Source organism: Entelurus aequoreus, linkage group LG09 (genome assembly GCF_033978785.1).
Source record: "Entelurus aequoreus isolate RoL-2023_Sb linkage group LG09, RoL_Eaeq_v1.1, whole genome shotgun sequence".
Taxonomy (NCBI): domain Eukaryota; kingdom Metazoa; phylum Chordata; class Actinopteri; order Syngnathiformes; family Syngnathidae; genus Entelurus; species Entelurus aequoreus.
Window position 1 is genome coordinate 35341949 of NC_084739.1, and position 13003 is coordinate 35354951.

General features: G+C 38.4%; 1 protein-coding gene across 1 annotated transcript in view; it reads left to right on the top strand.

The window, feature by feature from the left end:
• LOC133656977 (cadherin-23-like) overlaps positions 1-13003 on the top strand; it is a 395393-nt gene that overhangs the window by 340202 nt on the left and 42188 nt on the right. The window contains exon 22 of the mRNA XM_062057867.1: positions 12729-12918. Within this exon, the coding sequence (XP_061913851.1) occupies positions 12729-12918 (190 nt within the window). The remainder of the gene's footprint in view (positions 1-12728; positions 12919-13003) is intronic.

Below are 13003 nucleotides of genomic sequence, written 5' to 3' on the forward strand. Positions count from 1 at the left end.
TTATTAATGAGTATTTAACATGTTATTAACCATGACTAGACCCTAATTATGTCAAAATCTCCTTAAACGTGTCCCATCTGTTTGTTTGTCTCGCAAAAATACAGTATTTGGTCTACCTATTATATTTTGAATTGATTAGCATTTTGTGATTCACCTTTGTCAAGTTGCCCACACGATTGGTACAAGTTTGGAGAGATTTCCCACAGGTCAAGTAAATGCATACACCAGTGCAGAGAAGAGTGAGGAGACTGACTGGTGTGCTTAGTGGAAAATTTCACTCCAAAATGAGCCCCACCTGGATGCTGGATAAAACTGTTACAGTTTTTAAATACATAAATAAAATAATATAAAAAATGTAAATTAAATAAAAATAATAGTACAACTGTTACCAAGTTTTGAGCAATAAATTACATTCAAGTAAAACATTGTAACATTTTTTTCTGGATGAGTAAGTAACAAGCTGTGATTAATTGTGATTAATCCAAATTCAAAATATGATTAAACTGATTTTTTTTTTAAATCGTTTGACAGCAGTAAAAAAAGCCTTCAGATGCACATGCATCGCTAAATACTGTGGGGCTGTCAAACGATTAAAATATTTAGTCAACTCATAATTAATTGCAATAAGCTCAAATATAGTTTTTTTTTATATCTTTAATAAGGGTACCTTACCAAAATGTACACAAAACATGGGACCGGGTACTTTTTTTTAATGTATTCAAATATTTGTTTAATAACCATTATGCTTTTTTTAACAGCTCTACACGAAATGGACACAAACAGACATAGACGCACACTCAGACATTTTCCACCTGGTGTCTAAATGAGTGTTTTAGTGCTCTCTTTCTCCCACAATGAAATTATACATAAACATACATACACACATATAATTATATTTTTATCAAGTTTTCTCACCAATTCTCTCTCCTCACTTGTTTCTCTTCCAGTCCGGGCTATGGTGTACTTGCACATGCGTCATTTGCATGAGTGTGTTTGGGGGGCGTGCCAAGTGGACCGGTGGCGTGATAACCAGGAAATCCCTAACACTCAGTCGTGTTTTGCTTTATTGTTGGGGCAGAAAAGCAAGCCCAAAAAAGCAACCACATATTCTTAATAAAAGCCCCCCAAAAAATTGCAACCTGTGACTCACAAACTTTACAAGTGACTTTAAAAAAATAAAAAAGTCACTTGTAATATGCAGCTTTGGCAACACCGTTGCTAGTAGCAAGGAGCTCAGGCAATAACTCACAGCGACAGTGGATCGAAACAACTTTGCTCTTGTGGAGAGTGCAACCTGCCAGGGCTTCAAATCTAGACTTGACTTTCAATATACAGTACCTTTTACTTTGTCCGTGTATGCTCTCTATTCATTCCTGTGACTCAACATCAGCTGGAACTCTGCTGCTTTTCCACAACTACAGTATGGACTGAGTGTCACAAAGCAGGTTAATCGCGCAATGAAAAAAATGGTGCCGTTACAGGTAGAGATGTCCGTATCGGTTTCGAAAAGTTTTTTTTTTATTTATTTTTTTTTTTTGTCCTGTCCAGCTTCTCAGGCAAATCATATAGTTGATGTAGATGCCCATATCGACTGTTCAGATTGAGCCCAGTTTATCATTTCCTGTTATACAGTATGCCAGGCAATCTTGCACTAAAGGAGGACTATGTTATTGTTTACTTTATTACTCTAGTATACTCTGGACTGAAGCTGTGTGCCTTCATTGTTTTTGTAGCTGTTGTTTTGAGGCATGTTTAAAAAAATAAAAATAAAAAAATGCACTTTGTGAAAGTCAAAGTATAGTATTTCCCAAAGTTGTAGTGGGTATCAGGATTATCTCAGGGAGAGCATGTCCCAAATTCCAAGCTGCTGTTTTGAGGCATGTTATAAAAATAATGCACTTTGTCACTTCAATAATAAATATGGCAGTGCCATGTTGGCATTTTTTTCCATAACTTGAGTTGATTTATTTTGGAAAACCTTGTTACATTGTTTAATGCATCCAGCGGGGCATCACAACAAAATTAGGCATAATAATGTGTTAATTCCATGACTGTATATATAAGTATCGGTTGATATCGGAATTGGTAATTAAGAGTCGGACAATATCGGAATATCGGATATCGTCAAAAAAGCCATTATCGGACATCTCTAGTTACAGGGTACTTTTGTTAACTTGTTATCGTGTTAACTTTTAACAGCCCTAATAAATACACATTGATAAAATCATCTCTGGTCTTTTGTTAGCAAGTTAGCTGTTGTGTCTGGAGCGGTTTTTGTGTATGTATGTCACGTTTGGTCAAACATAGGACTCAGATGCACAGTAGGGAACAATCCAGCAGGCTTTTATTTTGAAAGCTACTTTTCACCTCATGAGTCAGGGCAATACAACATAGGCTTTAATCTGACAACTCGGCGAAAAATGTTCCACGAAAAAGGAACTACTGAAAATCACTCCGAAAGGACGAAACAAAAAATATCAATAGCGAACTATACTTAGCGCAGGATATAATCTATGAAATTTATCAATGACAAAAGACGCTCCAAAAGGAGGGAGAAACAATGGCTATAAAACTTCTTCACTGTTTCTTATCTAGAAAAATAGTTAACAAAAAATGTCACTCAAAAAATTGAGGAAAAAGGAGAACTGCAAGAAAAAACTGAAACTCACCACTTCGGCTGCAAAACTATATAACCAAAAATCACTCTGCTCAGGAGGAGAAAAGGGAACTCAAAATGCCAACAAGGGAATTCAGGATCAGGATAATCAAAAGCAAGACGAGACGAGGCTTGGGCTTGAGGCTGGAGAGGCACGAAACAACGAGACATTCTGGCACAGAACCAAGGGAGGCATGGGCTTATAAGACACATGGGGGTAATGGGGAACAGGTGGAAACAATCAGGGATCAGGGATGACGTCAGACTGATGACACAAAAGTAAGGGCAAGTGACCTGAAACGAGAGGAGAGTTACTTTTCAAATTAAAACATGAAATTCACAAGACAAAAAAAACCAAGACAAGACATCCCTCATCGCGGTGTGACAATGTATGTGCTAGGATTGTACGGTACACTGGTACTAATAAAGTACTGCGGGACTAATGAGTTAAAAAAGGTACTATACTGCCATTGAAAAATACCAGTACTTTTTTTTCCGTTTACCTGAGTCGCGCCGTGGTGACATTGCTGGTATACAAGACGATGCGCATGTTTGTCAACACACGCAGCACATGCAAGCAGTAACAATGTGAAGATAGAGGAGGGACTATGGATGTATTTTGGCAAAAAAATCTAAAGATAAAGTATGTGGGGCTGTTTACACTAAAGAGCCGCTCTGCAAGCAGTGCTTTAAAATATAGCTAGCTAGTATCTAGTTAGTAGCCAGCTAGCGCCTAACGTCACTCCGTAGTGTTGTAGTTGCATCTAAATTACTAATCTTCGCCTACATGGCGACAAATAAACTAAGTTTCTTACAGTTATCATCCCTGCAGGACGAGGAATAGCTGAACATGCTTGATTACACACCATAGGAGGATACAATAGCTAACCGCTAACAGCAAGCTAGCGCTCCTGATCGTAAACAAAATGGCGAATCCATACAATTGTCGATTGTAACGATACCACAATGATTACATCGATATCTTTTATTATCACAAATAATTTTAATTTCTTTTTTTATGGTTTATATACCCAGGAAATACGTCCCTGGACACATGACGACTTTAATTATGACCAATGTATGACCCTGTTGCTACTTGGTATCGAATCGATACCCAAATTTGTTGTATCACCCAAAACCTATGTAAAGTATCCAAATAACAGAAGAATAAATGCTTATTACATTTGAACAGAAGTGTAGCTAGAACATGTTAAAACAGAATCCAGTAGATATTAACAGTAAATGAACAAGTAGATTAGGAGAATTTATAACTTCCGTCATCGAGAAAAAGCGATTTACAAGACGACAAAAAACATGAATGCTAATTGAATGTCCATCAGAAGGAAACTACCGTATTTTCCGGACTATAAGGCACACTTAAAATATATTGTTTTTCTCAAAACTCGACAGTGCCTCTTATAACCTGGTGCGCCTAATATAAGGAATATGTTTGGTTGAGCTTACTCATATCGAAGCTATTTTATTTGGTACAAGGTGTAATGATAAGTGTGACATGTAGATGGCAGTCAAACATTAAAAAAAAAGTGTAGACAGCACTATGATTGCAATATGTTTCAATTAAACAACACCAATATTTTAAATGTTCCATTGAAAATATAGAACATTACACACGGCGCTCAAAAATATATCAAAATGTTTTAGTACAACTTTGGTAAGCTGTGAAGCCGCACCGCCCGATGGATTGTTGGCACATTAAACATACAAGTATTATTATGGTGTGTGTATAAGGTAAAACATATGATCTGGTGTTTTGTTTCGCAATATTATGCAAAAGAAACTTTTCTTATCTTCTGGTACCTACTGATCTGCATTTGGGATCTGTAGAAGTCCTGAAAAATGACTCGCGTTCACGAGTCGAAAACCGTATTCTTTTTTCTCTATCTTCTTTTCATGGGAAGATCATCCTCCGCTGTTGCCATTTCTAATATAAAGTATTGTAAAGTTGTTACTTATATATATCAGTAAACTCGCCATGAAAAGGCTAAAACACACCGGTGTAGTGAGTTTACATTATTCACCCAAGGAACTTTAGTTATTAGAGTTCCGGTCGGACGGTTTTTCACGGGACACATTTCCTATGTTGTTGTTTCCGGATGAGGAGATGCTGCTCTGTTATTAATTTAAATAAAGTCTGAATGTCATTAATATAGTTAGCTCCATCTTTTGACACTTCTTCTACACCCGTCCTTGCACGCTTCACCGCTACAACAAAGATGACGGGGAGAAGACGCCACCTAAATAAGACCGCCCACAAAACGGTGCATCCAGAAGCGACTGTCAGAAAATGTCTTGAAGATGGTCTGTAAAACATAATCTATGCAACATTTTGACCAAAGAACCACCATTACATGTTATGTAGACTACAAGGAAGTGTTTTAAATTTAGAAAAAAATTATATTAATATGACTCCTTTAATGCGTCCTATAATCTGGTGCGCTTTATATATGAAAAAAGATTAAAAAATAGACCATTCATCGGCAGTGCGCCTTATAATCCAGTACGCTCTATGGTCCGGAAAATACGGTGTTTAAAAGAGTTTCAAAATATATAAGGTAATTTTTCAAATATTGTGTGACACCTGACATATTAAAGAACACACAGTACACATAGAACACAAAGTACTTCCCTTACTAGATAGACTAAGCGCCATCACCGTGTAGGTCATCACAAAGTAAACGCTCGAATATTACCTTCAAACTCACTCATTGTCCTGCTGGTGTCTTTGGCTGCGTGCTGTTGGAAATTAAGCCCAGATCATTAATTAATTAAAGAGGCGTCACTGAGTGTAATTAAGGGAGTCCGACTGCTAATTAAAATGTAGCCTGCAGTCATACGCTTTGCAAATTATTTATCTGCAAGGCAGGAAAGTGAGCTACCGTCTTGCATAATCAGCAACAGAGACATGGTTTCAGTGTGACTCAAACATGGACTTTAGAGAATATTCTTCCTCCTGCATATGTTCTCCGTGGTCGTTTAATGTCCTGCAGTTGGCCCCAATAATGTTGTGAGTTCGAAAGATTAATGGCAAAAAGCTATGATTTGTAGTGTTCCAAACATTACAGTACATTACTTTTGTGTTCTGTCTCCAACAATTACTGTATTTTTCGGACTATAAGTCGCTCCGGAGTATAAGTCGCACCGGCCGAAAATGCATAATAACGAAGGAAAAAAAACATATATAAGTCGCACTGGAGTATAAGTCGCATTTTTGGGGGAAATTTATTTGATAAAACCCAACACCAGGAATAGACATTTGAAAGGCAATTTAAAATAAATAAAGAATAGTGAACAACAGGATGAATAAGTTGAGTTGAGTTGAGTTTGAGTTTATTTCGAACATGCAAGCATACAACATGATACATCACAATTTCCAGTTTCTCTTTTCAACATGTTCGAAAAGGAGTAGGAAGAAGCAGAGCTTATTTAATCCTACCCCTTTTCTTTTACATAACAGTTGCTAAACTTTTTTGTTCACTTCCTGTTCTCAATTTATTCACAATGTACTCCATAAGTAATCACAATCAAAATAAATAGATAAATAATAATTGGTGAAGTAAGTTACATTTCATATGATGAGATAAGTAAGATTATTTTGAGAGTGAAATAATGGATGAATTAAATAAATTCAGAATGTTTATCATGGTTCTTCTTCTTTGTACTTTGTAAACACTTTAAGTTTGAAGAGTTTCTTGAAGTGGATCATATTAGTACATTGTTTGATTGCTTTGCTTAATCCATTCCATAATTGAATTCCACATACTGATATACTGAAGGTCTTAAGTGTTGTACGTGCGTACAAATGTTTTAAATTACATTTTTCTCTAAGATTATATTTCTCCTCTTTTTTTGAGAAGAATTGTTGTATATTCTTGGGTAGCAGGTTATAGTTTGCTTTGTGTATAATTTTAGCTGTTTGCAAATTCACTATGTCGTGGAATTTCAGTATCTTTGACTCAATAAATAAAGGATTTGTATGTTCTCTATATCCAACATGATGTATTATTCTAACTGATCTTTTTTGTAACACAGTTAATGAATGAAGTGTACTTTTGTAATTATTTCCCCATATTTCTACACAGTAACTCAGATATGGTAACACTAGTGAGCAAGTGTACGTTATATGACGCATAAAGAACCGACTAAGAACGTGCCTGGTATGTTAACGTAACATATTATGGTAAGAGTCATTCAAATAACTATAACATGCTATACATTTACCAAACAATCTGTCACTCCTAATCGCTAAATCCGATGAAATCTTATACGTCTAGTCTCTTACGTGAATGAGCTAAATAATATTATTTGATATTTTACGGTTGTGTGTTAATAATTTCACACATAAGTCGCTCCTGAGTATAAGTCGCAACCCCGGCCAAACTATGAAAAAAACTGCGACTTATAGTCCAAAAAATACGGTAACTGTATTAAGGATAAACCGCGGTAACACTCCATACGGTTAATAGTAAAATGACTTATATCTACACTTTAATATACTCACAGATCGGCTAGTGCTAGCTCGCTAGCTAGCTTAAATGCTAATTTGAATACAAGAGACATTATTGTTTTTAATAAACAACACACTCCAACTTAAACTTGTATAAACACATTACTGTCTGAGCAACTAATATATTCAAGAGTGCACATTGACCCTATAAGTTGTGCTCTTTCAGCACCTAGTTATCTATCTATACTCAGAGGAAAATTACACCGAGGTGTCTACGACAGGAACTGAACTTGCGAGACGTCACTTAAACCGGAATCGTTAGCTTTATTATCTAAAAAATAATTGTTCACAATCATTATGAAAGACATATGTATTTTTTTTATGCATTCTAAATCTTAAATAAATACAATCAAAAGTATGCTTACAATAGAGCATATGGGAGCCGCTCTATTAATAATAATGATAAATGGGTTATACTTGTATAGCGCTTTTCTACCTTCAAGGTACTCAAAGCACTTTGACAGTATTTCCACATTCACCCATTCACACACACTTTCACACACTGATGGCGGGAGCTGCCATGCAAGGCGCTAACCAGCACCCGTCAGGAGCAAGGGTGACGTGTCTTGCCCAAGGACACAACGGATGTGACTAGGATGGTAGAAGGTGGGGATTGAACCCCAGTAACCAGCAACCCTCCGATTGCTGGCACGGCCACTCTACCAACTTCGCCACGCCGTCCATTCTGCCTATAAAGACCTTAAAAAACATCTAAACACCTCCATTAAGGTTTTATATACATGATGTAAGTATATATGTAACATGGTAACAGGCACTTTAATAGCATTTAATATTTACGTATTTGATCATTCTAAGCATAGGCGGCGCATTAATTAAAAAAAAAACCTCACTGATTTCTACTCGCTACAGACTTCCTGAAAGCCATCAAACATAATAAAACATCACTTACTGTACAATGTCTTCTGAATTAGGATACCGACTGCTAAAATGTTCATATATTCCTATTTAGATAAAGGATAACTCATAACCCCCGCAAATGGGGGTGGAGCGTCTTTTCGCGTTGTTCTCTCCATTTCCGGGTCTAAATCGGCTGTCAAAGTGTACCAGTTTGTCACATTACATCCTCGTCCTTCTAATATCCAGTTGAGAGGCATAATTTATGATCTACAATAATCTTCCACAAGCAAGGAAGCGAAGAAGCAGCTGAATGGTCGATTATGTCAACATTGGCATGCAAGCTCATCATCACGGCGCCGCTATAAACAGTTTGTCTGCTATACTGCTTATAATAACAATATCACTAATATTTGGTTAATATTTAAGTCACAAAATGGAAATTGAGTATTTATGGTGCTTTTGGGGTGTTTTTTATTGGGTTTTATGGGCGGAATAGAGGACCTCTCATTGGCTCCGATGTAAGCTGACTTTTATTTACGAGTTAGAATGCTTTAAAAAAATACATCTGTCGTCATGTTTTTCATAATGATTGTGAACAATATGCAAAATTCCAAAAAAAACTGCAGTTCCTCTTTAAGAAGCCAGAATAATATTTCATTGTTTTTCTGCCAAGAAAGTGTGTACAGTATTTTATTTGTTGTTATTTTGGTTAAACTATTTCAGTGTGTCTGTTAGTACTTTTCGAGCACATTCAAATATAGGGTGATAATGATTATAATCATGAAATTGTTGGTCTCAATAACCGTGATATGAAATGTTCATATCGTTACATCACAGCAGAGCGCTATAAGCTCTACAAGCAGAATTGTATTTTAAACCCCCAACTACATATAAAAAAAATGTCACACTATTTTATTTACATTAAAATATTTTTACGCTTTTTTAATCAAATTTGAACTGATTTTGAGATATATTCCTGGCACATCTCCGACCGGTATTTGCATCTGAGTCTACTTATTCACCAGCCCAGCACTAACACTGTGCGCCACGGGCAACAATGGGAGTAGGTGGGGTTATACACCATTACAGCTGTCCCTCATTTATAGCGGTTAATTGGTAGCAGACAACACCGTGGTAAACAAATTTCCGCGAAATAGGATTACCATTATTACATCAAATATTTTCATATTTACAGCAGAAAAAAAGTGATAAAGACCTTCTAAATACATTTTTGTAACATTATTAAACATCCATATAGTCACCTTTACACCAACAATAGTAGCTTTGAGTGTGTTCTACTGTAGATTACAGTACTCACCAGTAGCCCAGAGGATTCTCCAAGCGCCACTGCTATGGCAGTCACCCGGCTACTACAACACGGCCACTACGTGGAAATACTTTGTGAACAGTCGCAGCTACGATCTTTGGCTTTGTTCTTAGCATCCCGTCTTGTTAGTCAGTCCACATAGCTCATGTCAAATTGATGTCGAAGTTAAAGTTCATCTTGACAACTTCCTTTCCACTTTGCACTGCCCAGACGAGACTGCTGATAGCTTATAGCAGTCTTGTTAGCAATAATGGCACATCGAGTCTGGTCCGTCTCACGTCTTGCCTCTTGAAATCGCTCTCGTCAAAGTTTCACCAATGTCGAAAATGAAGTCCATCAAAAAGTTGTTCTGCAGTTTGTTATTCTTACAGCCAGGCTGTTTCTTTCCGTACCTGACGGTTTCGGCTACAACTTTTGCCTTCCTCAAAGTTGTCACGTGATGTTGCTGTGATGTGTCTGGTCTGCTGATTAAAACAGTTTTTTGGTGCTGTCTTCCTGCTTGTAGTAGCAGGCTGACAGCGCCATCTGCAGTCCGACATCTTCAGGACTATGTCCCAGGTGTGGGAAAGTTGGTGTGCCCTCTTGTCTTGGTTCACAGTCTGGCGCCGGATTCGTAAGCACGCCTGATTCCATCGAGATGAGGAAGCGCGCCGCCCAGACTGTGAACCAGGACAAGGGGGTGTACCATCCTAGCCTAAACCGTGAAGTGAATTATATTTATATAGCGCTTTTCTCCAGTGACTCAAAGCGCTTTACATTGTGAAACCCAATATCTAAGTTACATTTAAACCAGTGTGGGTGACACTGGGAGCAGGTGGGTAAAGTGTCTTGCCCAAGGACACAACGGCAGTGACTAGGATGGCGGAAGCGGGGATCGAACCTGCAACCCTCAAGTTGCTGGCACGGCCGCTCTACCAACCGAGCTATACCGCCCCAAACCGTCAGGTACGGAAATAAAAACACAGGTCTAACTAAAAGAATACCAAATTGCATAATTTTTTTCAAAACCTAATGACTAAAACGTTGTTCTGCCAAAATTTGGTCAACTTGAGATTGTGGCAGTAAAGATAGAATAGCGCCAAGATTGGCGTTTATAAGTGTTGTTCTTGGCAGCGTAACCCTTGGCAGCGTAAGTCTGTCTTGGGGAATATCTTTATCGACTGGCACAACATAATACGGTAATAGGTAATCAAATACTGAACAGTAATACATCCATCCATCCATCCATTTTCTACCGCTTATTCCCTTCGAGGTTGCGAGCTACAATCGGGCGGAAGGCGGGGTACACCCTGGACAAGTCGCCACCTCATCGCAGAACAGTATTACATAAGATACATAAATAAAACCTAATTCAACACTTAATTTTGAAAAATATTCGATCCTGGGCTCGGGATCTTTCTGTGTGGAGTTTGCATGCTCGCCCCGTGACTGAGGGGGTTCCCGCTGGGTTCTCCAGGTTCCCCCCACTTCCAAAGACATGCACCTGGGGATAGGTTGATTGGCAACACTAAATTGGCCCTATTGTGTGAATGTGAGTGTGAATGTTGTCTGTCTATCTGTGTTGGCCCTGCAATGAGGTGGCGACTGGTCCAGGGTGTACCCCGCCTACCGGATGCAGCTGGGATAGGCTCCAGCACACCCCGTGACCCCGAAAGGGACAAGCGGTAAAAAATGGATGGATGGATGGATGTATTGAAGCTGCAATATTTGAAGTGCGATATAGTGAGTGATGGAGCATGAAGGGCCTAAGAATAAATTGTGTGAATGCTCCAAAGCATTTACACAATTGCATGTTTTCTACACCACAATGTATCTATTTATTAAACTTCTTCTTCTTCATCTTCATCTCCAGATTTTGGCGCGCTCTAACATCCACATTTTTCATCCAATTCAAACAGTTCCAACTTCAAACTATTCAGCCTACTCGGGAATCGCGGACTTTCCCTTGACAAATTCCAAAAATTCCCAGATTTTCCAGAATTCCAGGTTTTCCGGGACATTTTTCCCATTCAAAATTAATTGGCCATTTTTCAAACTTCCACCTTTTCCAGAATTTTTAAACGATTCAAACCATTCCACCTTCAACACATTCCACTCATCCTAGACATTCAAACTATAATTTTTCCAAGTTAAAAAATATTCCACGAATTTCCATAAATCACGTTTTTTCAAACCCTTTTTTCCAAACCCTTTTTTCGCCCTTTTTTCTGTCGAAGACTCCTTCCACATTTTTCCACCATCAAAACATTCCTCTTAATCAGGACAAAAAACAAAGTTGTTTTTCAAACTGGAAAAATTCTTGGTTTTCCCGAAATCCCATAATACCAAATCTCAATTGAAAATGTTACTACTTCAACACCAACCAGAACATTTACTTTTTTTTCCCCTGGACATTCAAACTAAAACTTTCCCAAGCTCCAAAACCAAATTCCAGTTTTCCTGGAAATTCCTCTTCAATATTCAAACCATTCCAACATTCAAACTATTCTTACATTCATACTACATTCTGTCAGCATTTCAGTTCAACTTCAGCATTGAAGCATTCACACGCAATTCCTTCAGGAATTCCCTCATCTAGTTTACAGTAACATTTCTTATGAACCACCCTGTCGTTTATTAATTGACATTTTACATGCGCTTTTTCACACAAAAGAGGTCATCCCATGGATTATGGGGCCCTCGCACAGTATGTGATGTGAATATAGTAAGGAGTGGCATTAGTCATTTACACTCACATATTGGGCATCTTAACAACACTTTGCAGTGCCTTAAAATACGTAATATTTTAGCTCACTATCTTCTAATGGAATTGATTAATTGGACTGACTGCTACACACTTCCTCACCTCTCCTGTCACTCCCGCTTTTCTTAATGCTTGCTTATCAATAAGCCTCCAAGTCGCTTGCTTACCATGTCGCCTTAATAATTAATTACCTCAAAAAACCTTTGTTCCTCCAATGACCAATTAACCATTTTCTGTCGTTTTTAGTCAGCGCATTGAATAATTGAACAGCTCTTTAAAAACCAGCAAATGTTTTAGCCGGGCTCCCCGTCTAATTCATCAACGGGATCACGTAAAGAGACGTAGCCATTTTTCTTATTAGCGAGCGCTGTGCAGAGAGCAGTCGGCGTGTGTGAAGGTGAGGTGGGGGATGCACTCACATTATCATTCCTCCCCTCTCGTCATCTGACACTCTCTGTCCTCTCTCCTATTAATTCCCACTTGTTAAGCACACTTTTATTAAGACGTGCCATTAAACCTGAGGCAGATTGCGCTAATGATAAACGTTGTGGAGGAAAACATGCCCGCTTTTGAGGGCCACCAAAACAACCATGTCTCTGTTACCTCTGACGTCTCCCAGGTGCTGGCAGTGGACCCTGACAACGGGGAGAACGGCACTGTGGTGTACAGCATCAGTTCCGAGAACCCATTCTACACCATAAACAGCAACACTGGGAAGATTCGCACCAGCGGAGTAACCCTAGACAGGGAAAGCTCCAATCCCGGGGACACAATGCTCATGAGGACCATCATCATCTCAGCTGCAGACCGTAAGCGCTCGTCACTGACTTCATATTATATTCTGCGGAGTGCTTTCATTTCTCGGGGATTAGTCTCTATTTCCAAGCCCTCGTC